Source organism: Carcharhinus amblyrhynchos, chromosome 12, assembly GCF_965287045.1.
Source record: "Carcharhinus amblyrhynchos chromosome 12, sCarAmb.v2.hapA, whole genome shotgun sequence".
NCBI lineage: Eukaryota > Metazoa > Chordata > Chondrichthyes > Carcharhiniformes > Carcharhinidae > Carcharhinus > Carcharhinus amblyrhynchos.
The window spans coordinates 52207763-52228640 of NC_137335.1; the positions used below are offsets into that span (position 1 = coordinate 52207763).

The 20878-nt window shown below is 41.7% G+C and overlaps 1 protein-coding gene across 3 annotated transcripts in view; it reads right to left on the reverse strand.

Moving 5' to 3' along the window:
• The window catches only part of ush2a (Usher syndrome 2A (autosomal recessive, mild)), an 815153-nt gene that overhangs the window by 129345 nt on the left and 664930 nt on the right, over positions 1 to 20878 (reverse strand). For all 3 annotated transcript variants that reach the window (XM_080200528.1, XM_080200527.1, XM_080200526.1), the window contains 3 exons: positions 19298 to 19452; positions 16515 to 16713; positions 1122 to 1229 (listed from right to left, as the gene is read on the reverse strand). In XM_080200528.1, the coding sequence (XP_080056654.1) occupies positions 1122 to 1229; positions 16515 to 16713; positions 19298 to 19452 (462 nt within the window). The remainder of the gene's footprint in view (positions 1 to 1121; positions 1230 to 16514; positions 16714 to 19297; positions 19453 to 20878) is intronic.

Below are 20878 nucleotides of genomic sequence, written 5' to 3' on the forward strand. Positions count from 1 at the left end.
CCCTCAGTGTACCTGAACAGGCATCAGAGTGTGGCGACTAGGGGATTTTCACAGTAACTTCATGGCAGTATTAATGTAAGCCTACTTGTGACACTAATAAGTAAGCTTTATATAATAACACTGCTGCCAGCATGCATCAGTGGTGGAAGGAGTGAATGTTTAAATTGGTGGTTGGTATGCCAATCAACTGGTTAGTGTTAATAGAAACCAGGCAGTTGGGGACCTTGCATTAGACAGATGGCCTCATGCATTTACGTTAATCACAGCCAATTTTTTCCATACAGTGTCAATTATATTTTAACCAGGGCCTGATCAGGTAGCTGCTGAACATTGTTAGTGTTGTTGGAGGCAGACACATCCAAAGTATGTGGATTGTTGCAGCCTCTGCATTTTGGACTTCCCCACCCCACCAACTCCCAATTCAATTCACCCTCGGGCAATTCCTCCCCAGCCAACTAAACTCGAAGCTCGAAGTCACTCAATTGGTCCCAATTCCCAGCAGCGGGTAGCCATTCTGCAATCCCATCCATTTGCAAGAAAATGGACCGGTGAGACTAAATAATAGTGGTTAAAATTGCCAGAGTCATCCTTCTGTCGTTGATGGGTGGGAAATTAACTTAGTGGAATGGTTTTGTGCTGGAATCACCCTCTTAAGTTGAAATGGCTCTTTACTTCAGTTCACAATGTTCTCCTCACATTCCTCTTTCTTTGTTCTTTCTTCTCTGTTTCCTCCATAAGCCTCATCAATTTTCAGCTTTTGCTTTTACTTTTCTTTCCATCTAACCTAAATTATCATTTAGCTGTTCCTCCCTGCAAAATGAAGGTTAAATTGTTCTACTTACCTAGTTTCTTCTTTATCCTAGCTCCCACTGTGCCTTTTGGAGGTGAAAGCATGTTTTTAAAAAAAGCTTGTACATGCCGTTTTTCAGTCAACCAAAACCCCTGACTTGTCAGACTGACGTGGTTACATCACAGACACAATATGGGGAATTTTGTGACCTGATTTTGGCAGACCGAACCAGGATGCAAGCTGCAAAATGAGATTATGCAGCGTTGCGTTCCAGACCCCAGAAGTGCTCGTAAAAATAACCTTACTTAAACGCTGTGATCATTTCTCATACCTTCTGGAGAAGCTTGCAGAGTCCTGCCTGTTGCAGGCTGGCTTGCGCTGCATCCAGCAGAAGTGCACGCACTCACTGTGAAAGTGTAGCTCGTGTGTGGCTGGAGATCTGCACCAAAGAGACAATTCACGTCTTACACGTATTATAATTGCTAATGCTTACCTGAACATTTACAATTTTCTATGCACTATTAGCGTTGTGTTCGATTACTGTCATGAAGTGAGCCATACCTTGCAAGCGCTTCTCCCATTCTCCCCTCGGTTTAGGCCATTTTGCTGGAGTTTCTTCTGACTGGCTGCCAAAATTCATGACAGTAAATTGGGAGAACCCTCACAGAAATTCTACCGCTGGTGCATCTTCATGCATCATTTTCTGTATTCGAAGCCGGAATGTCCTATATACTAGCATTATTTACAGAATTTGCACCTAATTCCAGAGTCTCAACAAACCACTGAAGTGTGAGGTCGAGGTTGGGGGAGGTCGGGGGCAGGGGGGACTCATTTATACATTGACCAACTTATGCCCTGGGTTTTATGGCCTTTTGGTAGAACCTTTAATCAATCATCATTGTTTAAATTGGTGAATTCTACCTGGAACACATTCTAAAATTACTTGCACCATCATCTTGATAGGTAAATCCTACGTCGTAGCAGCTGCACGTGTTTGATATATGTTCAAGTATTGTGTGTAGTCAGTGTCTCAGAATTTGCATTTGTTGTTTGTGCATCAGATCCCAGGAGATGCTTTCTGCTGTCCTAAAAAAAACAATGACTTTTTTTTGATTTTAAGAAGTCTTCCAGATTGAATGATTAAATTAATCACCTAACACTTTACGCCTTTCCCTCCACAGCCCATCTTTCAAGTGCTGTGGTATAAATTATGTTCTATCTGTTCTAAACTTCCAGCAGGAGTATTTGCAGGTACTTTGCAACCCTCAGTCTTCATCTTATGCAGTGGATTGTTTAGTAGAGATTGCAGACTTTCCCAGTCAGTACAGAACTCTCCAAGTATTATTTGCCACCAAAAATTCAAGGGACTGAAATTATGTGGAAATTGAAAGAAAGGACAAAGAACAGTATAGCACAGGAATAGGCCCTTCGGCCCTACAAGCCTGTACCGATCACGTTGTCCTTTCTAGACCAACTGCTTATATCCCTGTCTGTTCATATGTCTATCCAAATAAGTCTTAAATGTCACTAACATATCTGCCTCAACCACCTCACTTGGCAGTGCATCCCAGGCCTCCACCACCCCCCATGAAAAAAACTTCCCCAACACATCTCCACTGACCTTTTCCCCTCTTATCTTGAACTTGTGCCCCGTTGAAATTGTCATTTTTGCCTGGGGAGAAAGCTTCCAATTGTTTCCCCAATCTATATCCCTAAAATTTTTATAAACTTCGGTCAGGTTGCCCCTCAGCATCCATCATTCCAGGGAGAACAATCCCAGTTTATTCAATCTCTCCTCATAGCTAATATTCTCCATACTAGGCAACATCCTGATGAACCTTTTCCGTACTCTCTCCAAAGCCTCCACATCCTTCTGGTAATGTAGATTGTAGTAAATTCCTGCTTTAATTCTGGATTTTTTCTGGATGCCTTATATTAGATGCAATCTCTGTCTACAAAGTCAATTATGATCAGTGATCAGACTAAGTGTTGAAAGACTTAAACCAGGCACTTCACTCTTGAACCTGGCAGGGTTGTCAACAACTGGTCTGGCCCCACCCTAACTGAAGCAGATAAGACTATGGGATCAGGTCCTGGTCAGGCCTAGAAAATTCCCCTCAACAGGCAGGTGAGTGCCAGAGTTTCCTCCAGGACAAAGTAGGTGTGATGGAGATACATCAGAAGTTGCATTTGCTTAAGCCTGGTCCATGCTAAAGAGACACAATCCCAATATAACCACCCAGATAGTGACCTGAGTCCAGAGCATTTTCACATTTCATAACCAATGTATAATTTCCACTACATATTCAGTTTAATTCCCCAGATTGTGCTTTGGTCTTCAAACCATACTCGTTAATATTTAAACCTCTATTCCAACTGTTGTAAAGAAAAACAGTGGATGAATTTGGTAATACAAAGCTTGAATATTGCTGAAAAGAGAGACTTGTTGCTGAAGCTTTTCATCCTGCACTCATCAGGACAAACACAAGAATGCCAAACTTCAAACGATCGCAACAATTTGTACCACAGGAGAAAAGTATGTTTATTGGTTGGCAAGTTGACTCTGATTGGCCAAGTTGTTATTGTGGAGAAAGAAATAGGTTCCTCAAGCTCCTTGGTAATTCAAAAAAAAGTGCAAAGCTTGAACTCATCGTTTTTGTTTCCAGAGAACAGGTTCATATGAATGCCTGTCCCTTGGATCAAGTGTAAGCAAGCCATGTTATAAGCTGGACTGGCTGGCTTAAATTGGTTATTAGTGTATTGGCGCACTCAGGATTGTTCAACAATTGCTGCCCAAGTGCAGAGTCACATTTAATAGTTGACATTTTGTTTTGGTTTTTGTAAGCATGGGCTAGTTCTTCACGGAATGTACTCTGCCTGTTACAGATAACCAAATGAACATGTTGTTCAATTAGCCAATTGTTGGGATATATCGCACTGAAATTCATACATGATACTGCTGAATTGTGCGGTAGGCAGAATGTCTGAAGGAAGCCATCATCTGCGCTGCAACGCATATGTTTATGGCCCACAACTCATCAGTAACCATTAAAAAGAACCACTGATGTCTAAAGATGTGTGGGTTAGGTTGATTGGCCATGCTAAATTGATCCTAGTGCCAGGGGATTAGCAGAGTTAATATATGGGGTTACGGGAACAGGGTCTGGGTGAGATTGTAGTTGATGTAGACTCGATGGGCTAAATGGCCTCATTCTGCACTGTAGGGGTTCTATGATTGGTATCTGATTTTGGTTTGGGCACTATGGTTTTGTGTGTCAGCAGATCAAATAGCTGCATTATAGTTTCTTACACATTTTGGGCAGATGTTGAATTTCTTCGCAGTTCGTCTCTACAGAACCTCAACCATCTTGCTAAATTATATCAAACAAAAGCAATTGTACTTATGGTTAATTAAAGGGCAGCTGCATGGAATAGTTGGCATGGTGGGTGAAACAGTGTGACATTTCACCCCTGAAAACACTCCCAAATCCCAAGTAGACAAGTGGGAGGAAAATAACTCCTTATATGACTTGTGTAAGATGAAATTAATTTCAGACACAGCTCAAGACTGCCCAGTGCACAGGCAGCTGACAGGATACAGTGCTGAAATTATAATTGAAAAACACATCAAAATATTTAGTAATTGGAAAAATTCACAAAGGTACAAAAATCAGTGATGATACTGCCTGTGGAGATACTTCCTCCTTTGATGCAAAGTAAATATTAAATTGATAAATAAGAATCTACAAATGTTTTATTTTGCTTTGAACATGCATTCAAAATAAATTGAAGCTGCTTCCAGCATTTATTGTATTCAGGTTCCTTTATAGAGCCTGAAACTGATTTGTTGAACTTTCTTTAAGTTCCAATCATTGCATTCTTGCAATATCCATCGATTTACAGAGTGATAATGATGCTTAATCAATGTTCTGTTTTTCTATCCAATTTGTCTCAGACCTCAGATTTGTTTAATTTTCACTAATCGTTTCCATCAGAGTCAGACCATGACACAAATTTATCAGGGCTGTTTATAATGTGCTGACTATACACCAGTGTCGCATAATTTTAAAATTAAAAAAAAAATAGCCAGTACAACAATCAAGAGGAAGAACTAATAGGGGATTAAATGCTGCTGTACTGTCATCCTATTAACTGTTGCCGTTCTTAGGATTTTATTTCATATTCATATGAGTAGCGAGTTGGATGGTGAGCTGCCTGCTGGTTTAAGGGCATTGGGCAGAATTTGACTGTTTTTGTTTGCTTCTGGACTCAAGGACTTGTTATATTCTGTGACACAAAGCCATTTTAACACACTCAATAAATATTCTTTACTTAAATTACACGAGCTTTGAGGTGCTGTCATGTCACAAGAATGGGGAACAGGAAGAATGTAGCTCTTCACAGCATGGTAAGAATGAGGTCATAATTCAATAAAAAATATACTATTAATGTCAAGAGATGTAACTTTGATTATTTTTCATTAAACACAGAAGAGAGTGTAATTTTTAGTTCATTCCCAAGCTGAGTTTTCAACCTCCTATACTGGCTAACAGATTGCCTTCCACCTTCATATTATTGTTCACTGTCCCTCTCCCCACATCAGCCCATCTGCTACTGAAATCTTCAACCGTGCTTCGGTCACCTCTAGACTAGATTCGTAGAATCATTGAGTCCACAGCGAGGAGACAGGCCCTTCGGTTTAAACTGATCCATGCCGATCAAAAAGACCATCTAAGCTAAGCCCACTTGTCTGCATTTGGTCCATATCTCTTTAAACCTTTCCTACCCATGTATCTGTCCAAATGCCTTTTAAATGTTGTCAATGTCCCTGCCTCAACCACTTCCTCTGGCAGATCATTCCACATGTGTAAAAAAGTTGCTCCTCAGGTTCTTGTTAATTCTTTCCCCTCTTAATCTAAACCTCTGTCCTCTCGTTCACGATTCCTCAAACCTGGGGCAAAGACTGAGTGTATCCACCCTATCCATTAATTCATTAATCCAGACTTTTCCTTGCTGGCTTTCTGTAATTTCAGCTCATCCAAAGCTCTGCTGCCTGTACCTTATCCCTAATTATTCATTGCATCCATCCTCGCTGATCTGCATTGACTCCCTAATCTCCCGTTTTTTGCTTTGCGAATCCTCCATCGGCTGTTCCTCCCTATTTTTGTAACCTCTTCCAATTCCATAAATCCTCTTTATCCACACCTTAGATTCCAGCCTGCTGCTTTAAAAACTCCAAAACTGAATTTAAAAGAGCTGATGTTTCTAAACAGTTAAATTTTGCAGTTGATTAATTAAATCTAAGTAAACTCTTTAGAGCAAATTTCTTGGGGGAAATTTTGACTTTGGGCAATGGCGTAAAAATGGGCAATATCAATTTAGCCAGCTCTCCCAGTTTTCATTTCTCAATTTTACCCCTTAGGCAACTGACTGGGGGTGTATGTACTGATCAAAACACTGGGAGTTACCACAGATCAAAAACTGAACTGGTGGACTAGCTATGTAAATGTTGTGGCTACAAGAGAAGTCAGAAGCTAGGAATCCTGTAGTGGGTAACTCACCTCCTGACTCCCCAAAGCTTGTCAACAATCTACAAGGCGTAAGTCGGGAGTGTGATGGACTACTCTCTACTTGCCTGGATGGCTGCAACTCCAACAACATTCAAGAAAATTGACACCATCCAAGACAAAGCAGCCCACTTGATTGGCATCCCATCCACAAATATTCACTCACTCCACCTCTGACACATAGTGGCAACAATGTGTACCCATCTACAAGATGAACTGCAGGAACTCACCAAGGCTCCTTAGACAACTACTTCCACACCTTTTGACCAACACTAGAACAAGGGCAACTGACACCTGGGAACACCTCCAACTGCAAGTTTCCCTCTTGCCTTGAAAATACACCATGGTTCCTTCACCTTTGCTGGGTCAAAACCCTGGAATTTCCTCCCAACCAGCAGTGTGAGTGTGTATTCCTACACCACAGGGACAGCAGTGGTTCAAGAAGGCAGCTCACCACCTCTTTTTCAAGGGCAATTAGCGATGGACAATAAATGCTGGCCTAGCCAGCGGAGCCCATCAAACTTAAATGAATAAATAAAGCTGCATAATTCAGTGGCCAGTGTTATTTAGATGCTCCTGCCTCATTTAAATTCAATAGGCATCCTGATGCAGTTCATTTGATTGAATCCAGCCACCAGCAAGGTAAATCTAAGTGGGCCAGTGGTGGTGGTTTCCACAGAGAATGGAAGTTCTGGGGTCACATACAATTCAGGTATTTTTTGGGAAATCAGTAGACACACTCTTGTTCTTCCAGGGTGCACAAAAATAGTTGAACACTCACTCTTAGAAGACCTCCTTGTTTCAATCCTTCAGGAAATTGACCTGTTCTTACCTTAAAATGACAACAGGTCAGGAATTTCCTATTGCCTAAACCAGATGGGAGTTTTGGATATCCAGCTGTAGACCTCTTTTACAAAGGAGCTAGCTGTAATTCAGGTTCCCATTTTGAGGGCCATCGCCATGCTATTAATTCTAGCAAAGAGCATTCAAGATTGACCCCAATAATTCTGCTACTGTTTGAGTCATTGTCTTGTCTCTTTGGACATATTCTCTGTCTCCTACCTGACAGCTAGCCAAGAGGCCGGCTGGTTAGGTATGGAAGGTATGGAGACCAGAGAGGAGGGAGAGATCACAAAGAGGCAGCTGAAGAGGTCGCAGTAATGGGGTAGAGGGAGATCCATGGGAGGGATAGACCTCAGCCATGGGGGGACAGAATGCGGGTCGACTTCAGATCACAGAGAGAACCTAGCAGTTCTCCCCTTCCTTCAGTAGCTTGATTTCACAAAATCTGGGAAACAGGCCCAAGGGGGATAGCGTCATAGTGGTAAAATTACTGGACTCATTATCCAGAAGCCTCAACTAATGCTTCAGGGACATGGGTTTACATCCCTCCAAAGCCAGTGGATGGAATTTCAATTCAATTCAATTCAATTCATTAACAAATCTGGAATTAAAAGTTAGTCTCAGTCATGGTGACAATGAGATTGCTGGTTTGTTGTAAAAATCTATCTGGTTCATTAATTTTTTTTAATGGAGGCAATCTGCTGTCCTTAGCAATCTGGCCTCCCTGTGACTTCAGATTCATAGCAGTGTGGTTAACTCTGAACTGCTCTCTGAAATGGATCAGCAAGCCACTCAATTGTACCAAAACACTAGAGAAAAGTTAAAAAGGAATAAATCTGGTTGAACCATTCAACATTGTCTGAGACACCAGAAACAACAATGGCAAAATTGTGCTGCGGGTGTGCTTCTCCAATATGGGATGCAGCAATCCAACATTTGGCTCATCACCAATATCTTAAGGGCAATTAGGATGCATGCCACAATTTCAAGTATCAGCCCAGAAATTACACAGTCTACAAACCGAGGGGGTTGTGCTTATATCGTATCTGCTAGACCCTGGGTTACTGGGGTCAGTGTGAGGTTGCTACCTTTGGATAAGGCGCATTGGTGCTCTATTCAAACACAGTGTCCCATGGGCACTAAGGACATAGTGTCCTTAACGAAACCTTTTTCTTTATTCTTTCATGGGATAATAGATCACTGACTAGGCCAGAATTTAATGCCCATCCTTAATTGCCCTTGAGGTTCCATGGAAGAATAAAGTCAAATTCTGGGTGCCGTTAAAATCTGAGGCATATGGCTTTACTCACATATAATTACTCTTGAGATCAGGTTTTAAGTGTAGCCCCACAACACAACATTGTTAAATTGGAGGTTGGTGCTTTTGTGGAGAATTGGGCTCAGGGTCATCATTTTCATGAACATCCCTCTCCACTCTTGCCCCTTTCCCGCCTCTTCTGGGGGTTAAATTTCCACCTAATAATTTCCTGAATTTGTGAATCTATAAGTTATGAGACAAATGTTCAGGGTCATGCTGGGCTTTCAAAGGTACAGTAGATGTGGTATGGGTTGAAGTTATTGTTTTTGAGTTCAAATTGCACTTTATAATATTAGTGATAAAATATTAATGCATTGGTGTGAAGCCTCACTGCTATTTTAATGAGTAGCGGACAAAGCAAATGCACAATAACGTGTTAATAAATTTGTTATAAGTATTACACACTGATTTCAACTTCGAAGTGTGAAACATCTTGTGATCAGTGCGTTTAATTCCCTTGCTCTGCTATTTTTAGCGCACATATTAGCACCTTTGCATAAATTCATTTCTGTGCTATTTTAGTTCAGACAGTAGCCTATTTAAAGTAAACAGGTTATAAGTGGGTAATGAATGGGTTAACAGTCATACCAGAAAAATGGTAGACAGATGGAATTAAACCCAGAGACCGATATTTGAATTTGATGTTGTTTTAGGTATGTTAAGATAATAAAGTTCGTATTCAATATTAATTTAATACCTTTCAGGCTTTATATAAAATTTAGGATGAAATTCCAAGAGGCTTCAAGTGCTCTCCACCTTGACATTGCGAGTTTCTACATCAATTGGCAAAGGACAAAAATTCTGACCACATCATGCAAGGCAAATAATAGGCTGGAGTGCCTGGTGCTCACCACAGATGGGGACCTGAAGTAATGGCATTCAGAATGTCAAGGCAGAGGAGAGAAATTGACCTTCTCAAGGGCACAAGTGGCTCCACCTACAGGATCCAAAGCTGAAGCCTTAACAAGATTGTTCCTGTCCTCCATCGGTTCCCCATTTCCCTCTAGTCATATTTTTGGGGGAGTGGCAAGTTTTGCGTTGGTTCAGAGATAGGAGGGGCCTAAACACACAGGCAAGCATGGCTTCAGAGATCAAGAGCCATTTTTAAAGGGCACACCAATCTCAAAGGGAAATCGAAGACCCCCTCCCTCCCCCGAGCCCTCTGTTCTCATTGATGGGGTGTTTCCTCATCCTCCTCTGGCATTGGGGCATCGAAGTCCTCCCAATGTGCTCCCCTTCATGATCCCTCCTTCACTTCACCCACTTGATGACCACCCTTCATGAACCCACCCCCCCAACTTGATGGCACCGATCCACTTGATGAACTTCCCTTCATGGACTCCTTCATGCCCCATACTCCTCATGCCCCAGCCCGTCAGGTCCTCCCCTGCCCTCAAGGCCCACTCCCCTTTAGTCCCACCCCCTTCAGGCCCTAGCTCCCTAAAACTCTACTTCCTTAGACCCCACCCCTGGCACTGCCCCATCACCCTGGTAGTGCCCACCTGGCATTACTAGGGTGCCAGCTGGCACATTTAGGCTGGCACAGCCAGGTGGGTACCACCCAGCCATGTCCCTGAATATCCCAGGAGCAGGGAGAATCTGGTCTCAAAGGGATTCAGAAGAATCCAACTTAAATTGGAGTTTTGGAGAGTTCCAGACATTGGGATGAATGGAAAGCTCAATGGAAGTTACAGCTTTCCTGATGATTCTTGTGTAGGATGTGCTTGGTGATTTTTGAGGTGACCATAGTACATCTTCCAGAGTAACTCTGGAGTATTTCCATGACAACCTCCTGTCATGACCACCAGCCAGTGCCAACTAGGCAGTGCTAACCTGTGCCAAACGACAGTGCTAGGAGGCATTGCCAGGCCGCTACCTTGCCATGCCCCTTTCCATCGGGGCTAGATTAAACTTTACGTACCTGGGAAACCCCAACGTTAGGTTCATGTCTAGGTGAACCAGTTGTAAATTGCACTGACACAATAGCACAGCAGTACCCGCTGAATATCTGGGGGAGAGGGGGTCCTGGAGAGAGCACTCACTAATTACATCCTCATGTGTTAAAATTAACTGTCTCAGTCCCGTAGTATGTTTCACCTCACTCCATTGGCGAGGGGCCAGTGAGAGCGGAACTCGGGAACTTGCTGGCATGAATTACTATCTCCAGATTTTGAGCACAGGCCGCCATTCCCACAGAAGGAGAGTGTGGACTCAAAATTGCCCCAACAAGTCATAGAATCATATAGCGCAGAAAGGGCCCTTTGGCCCATTGAGTCTACACCGGCAATAACTACCATCAAATATTAGAGGGCAGTTTTTCACGCAAAGGGTAGTGGGGGTGTGGAATGCACTGCCGAGTAAGGTGGTGGAAGCAGGCACGCTAGGGTTGTTTAAGAGTCACTTAGACAGCCACATGAGCGGGCTACATATAGGGGGATATAGCAGGCCTTACTAAACATTGTAGGCTTGGGATTACGTTTTTGCCTCAGGGATGTTACAGTCTTTGCCTGTTTAATAATGAATTTTTTATCTCCACAGGCATTTAAGTCCAGCAAGGGGCATGCATGCGGCAGGTTGTAGTGGGCTGCTCTTGGACATTGCTTCGGGAGTTGCCTATTGCTTCATGTCGTTAGTGTGCTTAAACTGGACCATCTCGAGGGCAACATGACAGCTCAGAGACTATCTCTGTTGCTGTGCGGACACATGGATTTGGGCCTGTGTCTGTGGGAGTTTGCACGTTCTCCCCGTGGTTGCGTGGGTTTCCTCCGGGTACTCCGGTTTCCTCCCACATCCCAAAGATGTGCTTTTAGGCTGATTGATTGGGTAACAAATTGTCCCTATATTGGACCTCCCTGATCCTCGCACATTAGGCGTAGTCTAAAATCATGAATAGGTCAATGAGACAATGGGACGGCGGCGCGGGTTCGTTGGGCCGGAGGGCCTGTGTCCCGTGCTGTGTTGTTCTTTGTTCTCTTTGTTCTGTGCAAATCTCATTTTCCAGCGCTTGCCCAATATCCTTGAATGTTATGATATCTCACGTGCCCATCAAAATACTTCTAAAGGTTGTAAGGTTTCCAATCTCCACTAACTTCCCAGGCAGGCAGTGCATTCCAGATTCTCATCATCCACTTGAGTGATTTGTTTTTCTCAAATCCCATCTAAGTTCCCTGCCCGTCACCTGGAAACTATTCCTCCTTATGATTAACCCTCCAGCTGCTTCCTATTCACCCTGTCCATACCCCTCAATGTTATAAACCACAATCATTTTCCCACCCCCTCAGCCTTCTCTGCCCTAAAAAAAAATCCAAGCCTATCCAGTCTTTCCTTATAGCTCAAAAGCTCCATTTCAGGCAACATTATGATGAATCTCCTCCATCCTTTCTTATGCAATCACATCCTTCCTCAAGTGAAGTTAGCAGAACTGCACACAGTACTTGAGACATGATTTAACCAATGTTCTGTAGAGCTCCAACATAACCTCCTTGCTCTTATACTCTGTGCCACAATTGATAAAAGCAAGTGTCCCACATGCCTTCTTAACTACCCTATTCACCTGGTCTGCTGGCTTCAGGGATCAGGGAATAAGTACCCAAGGTCCATCCTTTGAGTCTTCCAATGAATATCCTGCCATTCATTAAATACCCCCTTGTCGAGTTACTTTTTCCAAAGTGCATCACCTCACATTTATCAGGGTTAAATACCATCTGTCACTGCTCTTCTCATCTAACCATCCCACCTATATCTTCCTGTAACCTACGATCTTCTTCTTTACTATTAATCAATCTTGGTGTCATCTGCAAACTCACTTATCATTCCCCAACATCCTCATCTATATCATTTATATACATAACAAACAATAAGGGACTGATCCTTGTAGTCCGCCACTAAACACTTGCCTCCAGTCACTTAAACAGCCTTCTACCATCACCCTTTGTGTCCTATTATGCAGCCAGTTTCGGATCCACCTCACCAAGTTTCCCTGAATTCCATGTGCTTCAACTTCTCAATCTATCTCTAACGTGGGACTTTGACAAACGCTTTGCTAAAATCAATATAAACTTCATCAACTTCACTTGCCTCATCTGCACACGATCATTTTTTTGAAAAATTCTATCAAATTTGTTAGTCATGACCTGTTTCTGACAAAGCCATACTGACTATCTCTTAGCAACAGTAAGATGTCTCACAACACCAGGCTCTAAAGCATCCGAAAGCTAGTGGTGTTTGCTACCAAATAAATCTGTTGGACTTTAACCTGGTGTTGAGAGACTTCTTACTGTGTTTACCCAAGTCCAATCCTGACATCTCCATGTCACATCTCTGTGCAATCCATGCCTTTCCAAATGGAGATTAATTTTCTCCTTCAGAATTTTCTCCAATAGTTTCCATATCATAGACGTGAGACACATTGGTTTGTAATTTCCTGGTCATCTCCATCACCCTCATCAGATTCAAAATTTCTTGAGATGGAATTCCAATGGTTACACCAAGATTGCACCTAGTGGTCCCCTGCTGTGTCAATGCTGCCAGAGCCTGTGGGATCAGTGGAAGAGCAGCTCAGCAGCATGGGAAGAGGGATGCAAGTACCACTAGTGGTGCACCTCTAGCAGCCATCTGTCCATGTCTTTGCAAAATTTTCTTTTGACCACCAAGGAAGTTATCCAGGACCTCACAAATCCAGGAGTAGACCTAGTGTTTGTGGGGATGTTACATCTTTTCAAGAGACCAGGTAACTTGCCTGGCCAGAATCCCAGAAGTATGAATTGCTTATGGCCTTGTGGAGACCAGTACACATCTGCATGCCCTGTGTACCAGCCACAGTAAGAAGTCTCACAACACCAGGTTAAAGTCCAACAGGTTTATTTGGTAGTAAACACCACTAGCTTTCGGAATGCTGTTCCTTCATCAGGTAAGTGGAGAACTTTGGTGTTGTGAGACTTCTTACTGTGTTTTCCCCAGTCCAACGCCAGCATCTCCATATCATGACCAGCCACTGTGTCAGGACCCCTTCCATCCTGAAGAGAAAATCATTCCGTTTGGGAAGTCTCAACTTTTGGCTGTGCCCTTAGTTGTTGTTTGCCTTGTAGGGAAGAGGCTCTCATCTGTACCTTTAACAAGCCTTTGTGTTATAATTATGCAAAACCAACCCACACATTTAAGAAATGCAATTGAAAAAAATACACAGATTTTCTGCCCAGTATTGTTTGTTGGATGGTGATTACTGATGGAACAAATGTTTGTAAGGGATGTACTTTGCCAAATCTCCCACTCACTTCCACTCCCTGGTGGGCAGCCTAAAATGTCACATTGCGCAGATGTGAATTCAAATTAAAATGAGGGACATTTAGCCTTTATTGCAATTCTTCTGGTTAACCATAATTAAATCTTGGATGCTGGCATTGCACATTAGGAAGACATTCAGAGCCTGGCTACATGCAAGTCTACCATTGATGCCGATAATTTGGGAGAGAATACAAAAGTCTATTTTTCAGCAGCTTAATGGTTGTCATTTCCTCTTGTTGCACAATTTTTCCCAGTCCAAATCAACTGCTCATCAGAGATTGCTGAGAAGCCAGTCTGCCATACGCAAAGTGAAGTTGGGGCTCCAAAATTCAGTTAGATAGCTCAGCATCTCCAGGTCAGGCACAGTTCCCATCCTAATTGGCATATACAATGACTTCAGGCCATTGAGGTTGACCTGTTGGAGTATGAACTCCATGATTAAGAATCCAATTGATGGGCCACTCGGAGTTTTTGCCTTATACTTAACTGGGACTGTCAATTCCTCTGACACCCCGGAGGTCGACTGCTGTTAGCATTCTGCGTACTGCTGTTAGAGTTTGTAAATAAAGGGATTTTGGTGAAGGGACTCCTGCCTCCGAAGACTTATTACAGCATAATGGAAAAATATAGGCCCATTTTTCCCAGTATTACTTTGCCATGATTTTCTTTTTGGTCAACTGAAGTCTGTTATCCATTTGCCTTATTGAACAAGGTGAACATTTTTGTGGCTTCTGCTGATTTATTTACAGCTACAAATTAGGAGAACATTTTGGCTTGGCTGTTCAGAGAATGTTATCAGCTTTGTGGCATTTTCTAAAAATTTTGCATTGAAAAATCCAAAACTCTATCAAACATCTTTGTCAGGACGCACCGGGGGAAATTAATGCACAGATGCATTTCAATATCGTTTGCCATATTTTGGCAAAAAAAAAGAGTATTGATAAAATGGTCGTGCAGCAAACCTTTCAGCATCATGGTGTCCCCTTTTACAATGCTTGTGGAGGTAGTTGAACTGAAGGGGGCAGTATCATCCTTCCTTCCAGCAGCATCTTGAACAAATGATCATTGCAATTCTCCTTTAGAGTATTAGTTGGCCCATTTGTTAAATACAGATAACGCAAAGTGAAACAATGCCATAACTGTCATCTAAATTGTTTTTTACAGGATACTGGAAGTGTTCAGTAATAAATGATATAAAAAGGTCTGATATTGACAAGCTGCCATTTACCATTTGCATTAAAGAACATGAGAAAGTGATGGCTGCTGTCCCCGTCCCAGAGGTATTCGGCTCGGTGAGACAGTAGAAAATACTTCAGTTTACTTAAAGCATTGATAACACCCTAAATAATTAAGTGAGAACTTCCTGTCCTCAATTACTTAATGCTTTTTTGTCTTAAGAGAATTATGAATGACTTCTGGATTTCACATGGCATGTCTGCTCACTCTGCCCTCTCCCCCTGAAACACTTTATAAGATCAGGTTTCTTAGGCTCAGATGTAATTAAAAATAAGCTGTCAGAAAACACTTCACAGCAGCCAAAAAAAGAGAAATCATGCCAGAGGAAATGTACATTGATTTACTGGATTACAAGCCATTTATACCAATATTTCAAATGATGCTCATATTACGGTGATGTAAAAGATTAAAGGAACAATCCACTATTTTACGACAACTGTTCAAAGCCTTTAAAAGGTAAAAAGTTACATTTTATCTATCTCCGTGTGAAAAATATGTGTACATAATTCATATGTGTTTGACAGTAGCAAAATATATGGGATGTTTATGGAAAATAAGTAAGTATCTGTAAAGTATGGCAATTATCGGAGGTCATTCTTCAAACAGATTGCACTTTTATCTCTCTGTTCATAACCCCTAAGGGATATGGTGGCTCTTCTGCATTTTAATATACTAACATTACAAGGTTACCATTCAGATTTATTTAGATGTAGCTAATGAATTGAAATGAGCTATTTTCACCCTTTTGTAATCCTTTAAAAAGTTTATAGTAATTTTATCTTAATTAAATGCATTGCATATTTGTTATTTTGGAATCTATGGGCTGGTGATGATTTCAGGCAAGGGGCAAAGTTGAGAAGGTGGGCCTTCATGAATAACCTCAGCCAGTACAGGAATTGAACCCACTCTGTTGGTGTTGCTCTGCATCATGAACCACCTGTCCAGCCAAATGAGCTAAACCAACCCCCAAATGTTTTTTCTTTGCTGTTACTGAAAATGTAAATAGCAGAGAATGGTTTCAATCCATCAACTTCTGGGTTATGGGCCTAGCACGCTTCCACTGCGCCACTAATCCAGGTGACCAACACAATTAATATTTTATTTATGTTAGAAACCATGTAACCACATTGTAACAAGCAGGAAAATTTTTGATCTGAAGAGGAATAATGTAATCATGGTAAACTTTTAAGCAAAAGTTGTCTCAGTGAAATTACTGATAATTTATATCTCCTTTTGTTACATACGTATCTGTGTATGTGTGTTTGTGTGTTTGCTTGCATGCAGGATGAGAAAAAGTAAATTTTTCTCTAAATAAGGTACCTGTTTTATCATCTCCATAATTCTGCAGGTGTCCCAATGGAAAATTGGAACATATGAAAAAATATAAGCCATGGAACACTACCATACTGCCAAGCTCTAAACTGAAGAATTCAGAAGACATGATTGAATTATTAGCCATTCAACTTTATGACCATACCTGCTGCAATGAACTTCATGTTATTAGTGGTGACCGTATGGATCAGCCTCATCTCAATCTGGTGAACTAGGTACTCATGTATTATACCATTTGGCTTAGCTGGTGGTCTCCACTTAAGCTGTAAAGAGGTTGCATTAAGTGCGATCACTGTTGGAGAATAGACATTTTCAGGGACTCCTCGGACAGTTGCTGCAATAACCTACAACATGATAAAAAGTTTGAGAGCGCAGTTTCTCAATTATCAAACAACATCAGCTAATGCACCAGAATACTATCTCAGGAAATATAACGAGACATTCAGAATAGTGGTGACTTGAGGATATTTATATCTACATAACTCCCCCAAAATGTATATGTTTACAGCCACAAAAAGTAATCTGAGAATCCCAAAATTCAACAGCTAATAGATATTAGGGTGGCATGGTGGCACAGTGGTTAGCACTGCTGCCTCACAGTGCCAGGTTCAATTCCAGCCTCGGGTCACTGTCTGTGTGGAGTTTGCAGGTTCTCCCCATGTCTCCAAAGGTACAGGTTTGGTTGATTGGTCAAGATAAATTGCCGCTTTGTGTTTGGGTAAATTAGCAAGGTAAGTATGTGGGATTATGGGGATAGGTTCTGGGTGGGATTGTTGTCGGTGCAGGCTCAATGGGTCGAACAGCCTCCTTCTGCACTGTTGGGATTCTGTCCTCATTCTATAAAATGCTGAAAATCTTCAGCAGGTTAGGCAGAATCCATGGAGAGAGAAACAACATTAACATCTCATTTCACTGACCTTTCACATTCTTAAGCTGGGCTGATAGCTAAGTTTGATGTCACAATGGAACCTTGCGCCTCCCATGTTATTTTTCTGAAACACCATTATATCATACTTACAATTTCCATGTATGATAAACTTTAAATTCTGAAAATGTAGGTGGGCTGATTTTGTTTTTAAATTGGAACACCAAGCTGAAGGGCTAAGGCTGAAAAGATCATGAGTGAACTAAGAAATAGATTAGATGAACCAAGAAGTGATGATTAGGTGCCATCAAGGATAGGCTTTAAAAGCATCAAAGTTGTAGGTGGAAAAATAGGCACAGAACCAGATTTTTGTTGCTGAGACTGGTAGCTTGAGTCAGGAAATTTCCTGCCTTGGCTCACCCACCTTGGTTTAAAGTGCTCAGTCACACACAATTTTCTCCCTTAGAGTCTGCTGTAGGGTAGAGGCAGGTCCACCAACATCCGGAAAGAAATTGTATTACAGGGGTAAGCACATCCTAATGTATGCTGGCTAGAAGTTCTGCCTGTCCTCTGGGTCCTTGTCCCAGTTATAATAAAAGACATAAGGATTCTTGCCCTCACCCTTCACAACTACTCAAACCCCCAGCCACTTCTCCAGCCCCTCATACTCTCCATGGCAGTTCAATACCTGTTCATACCACCCAACCAGCTCCAGGCTCTTTCATGCTCTCCATACCAATTTAAGAACAATTCCTGCCTCTTCCATGCCCATTCACCCAGCATACAATATATACACAATCAATGAGCCCTACAATAACAATGGCTAATGTGGATGTGTTGAGAGAAAACAATTGTTCAAAAATGTCCTTTGAAAATAAACTGTTGTTCTTACAACCTGCAGATCAGACTGACCATTATAGTATCAATAACATTGACGTCAAACACTTCACATCTCTTCATTTTATCCAAATAAGTACTGAGGTTGACATTGAGATCACAGAAAAAACAACGCATTATAATCACTTAAAGTTGTCAATCATGTAAAGTTGACAATTCATTTCACTAGTCAAAGCAGATTTCCTGCTGAGCTAATGCATTTATTGGTTTGGACTCTCAGGCAATCCTCAGGTTAATGCTTAATGAGGAAAGGTGGAAGCAATCCTGGATAGTGTGAAGTTTTTGAAGCATCTGTTATCGTTCCTTTAATGGTCTATCTGCCTGACACTATAGATCTGTAGGAACAACAATTTTTTTCAAAGAACATTTCTGGATGAGTTTTTTTATATATATATGTCAGCAGTTCCACTCTTGCCACTGTTATTATCTAGCTGATTGGTTATGTACATAGTGCATCCTGGGTGAATGAGCAAGAGCTGGTGTGGAGTTGGCATGAAGAGTATGAAGAGCCACAGGGCCTGGCCAAGGGGGCATGGGTGACATATTTTGAACTCAACTTTCAAATGTTTCCTGAATCCAGACCATGGCTGGAATTTTACCAGCATGCCCATCCTGATTCCGGGGGCGGGCGAGTCTCGGAGAACAGTATTCTCCATTGGCCTCGGGCGGGATCACACAAATCTTGGGCGAATGTACCGGTAGAATTCCACCCTATGAGTTCTAAGGGGAATTACTATGAGTACGGAGAAGCTGGGGCAATTCCACAAGTAATGCGGAGATCTAGGAGATGTCTACCTCCAAAATAGAGCTGATAAGGTTGAGAGGGCAAAGGTCAGGGATCACACCTTTCACCCACACTGGTGAAAATTGCATGTACCAGGAACGGGGATGGGGAATTCGGCTATCAGGTCCTACCATTTTAAATGGGCAAGCCGATTCCATGAAAATCTGGCACTATGGGCTATAAGGAGTTCTGTAGGAAAGATGTAATAAATCTTCATTTTAGTGCACTATTGATGCAGGGAAGAGGAAGAATATGTAAAGTGCCATAGGAGGGTAGGAGTAGGAAATGTACAGTGACTGCATTATTATTGATAAAACAGAAATTAATTATTGTGCTGTGGAGTTTAATATGACCTTCAAACTGTAATATGCAGCACACCCACCTTGCTGCTATCTGCACACCAAGCAATTGTGCAAGCTCTCAGTTGGTAGGTGTATTCCTGGTAAGGCTGAATGCCTCCAGTATCTGTGAAACTGAAGCCTGTCCCACGAAAACGCTCGGTTCCATCGCGTAGAACAATGTAATGTATGATAATGCCTAGTTCAATGAGAGATACTGTTTAGATGCAAAAAAGCAACAAATCAGCTGAAAGGCGACTCTTAAAAGCATGCAATACCCTGTAAATCTGCTCCAAGCCAGCTATTATTCAGTCAGCTTTTAAATATATCTCTGGCTTTTGTCATCCTTAGTACCTTTTTACTCTTCTGCAAACAGTTCCATTAAAAATAGAGCCACTCTGTGGGCTTTGGACTAAATAACGGTATTTCTTGCATCCTGAGGCCAGTAATGAACAAACTGGCCTGGTGCCATTTTATAGCGAGGCCTGAATGCTAGCTGAACAAATGAGGTCATAATAATTTCGAAAATTTATTGTTCCTCCTCTGATGATGCCATCGTCAGTTATTTGGTGTTGCTAAGCAAATAATAGTGTCATTGATCCTTCCCGTCACTAATCAAATGAAGTAATTGCAGCTCTTCCTTCAAACTTGATTTGATTTTTCTACTCGAATACCTGTTATGATTCAGAAATGCCAATTTTGCAGAATGTGCTACAAATTTGTCTTCCGCAAGTCAGAAGTTCTGTTCCGCATGTTTTAAGCGAGGAATACTGATTGTGTTTAGGTCAGTTCAATGGTACCCACTCGTATGATTTATGCTTTTGCCCAGTCATTAGTGAAGTTTTTTTTTGCATGTTGAAAACTGGTAATTTACACAAAAGAGCCTCTTGTCACTGCAACCATTACTTATGAGAGTAGCCATTGTCATCACTATTCAGAAGTTTGTTTTATTTAAGCCAGGAGGCTTTAGTGGCCATAATGCACCAATACAGAGTCCAGGTTCTTACCTCATTTGGGTGCAATTCTCAAGAGTTGAGTCGTTTTCTCATCAGCTCTTTCCAATTTTATGATATCTGCAAAAACTGAAGAATGCATTCTGTGTGCATGCTCCAGCTTTTTTTTGCAGCCTATTCTGAAATACAAATAGATGTGTCTATGTTGTGCGGTAATCACTCCCCTGGCTCCTGGGCAAGATGCATGCTTCAGCTGGTCCTTCCTAATGATGCCCAGTATTGATGTTATGAATTTGAGTCCGCTGTAAATACCTTCTCAAATTCGGTGGCAACAGTCGTTCCCAAAAGTGGTCTAAGTGCCTGAGCATCTTACCATTTATGCTATTGTGCACGTAGATACAGTGCAGTGGGAGTTGCCTCACACTGCCCTGTATCTACTCACACAGTAGCATAATTCAGAATGGTCACAATTGAACCCTCCTGTGACCTGAACCGGATATCAATGTTTCTCCAATCTCTCTGAAAGCGGACCAAGTTAGGTTAAGCTTGGTTTGAAACATTCAAGTACTTTATTCAGTAATAAGATGAATGCGCAAAGCAATAATCATGTTCAGATTTCTTTGTTCAATCTATATCTTGGCTTCTCTTGTGTAAATTACTGATTTCTCAACA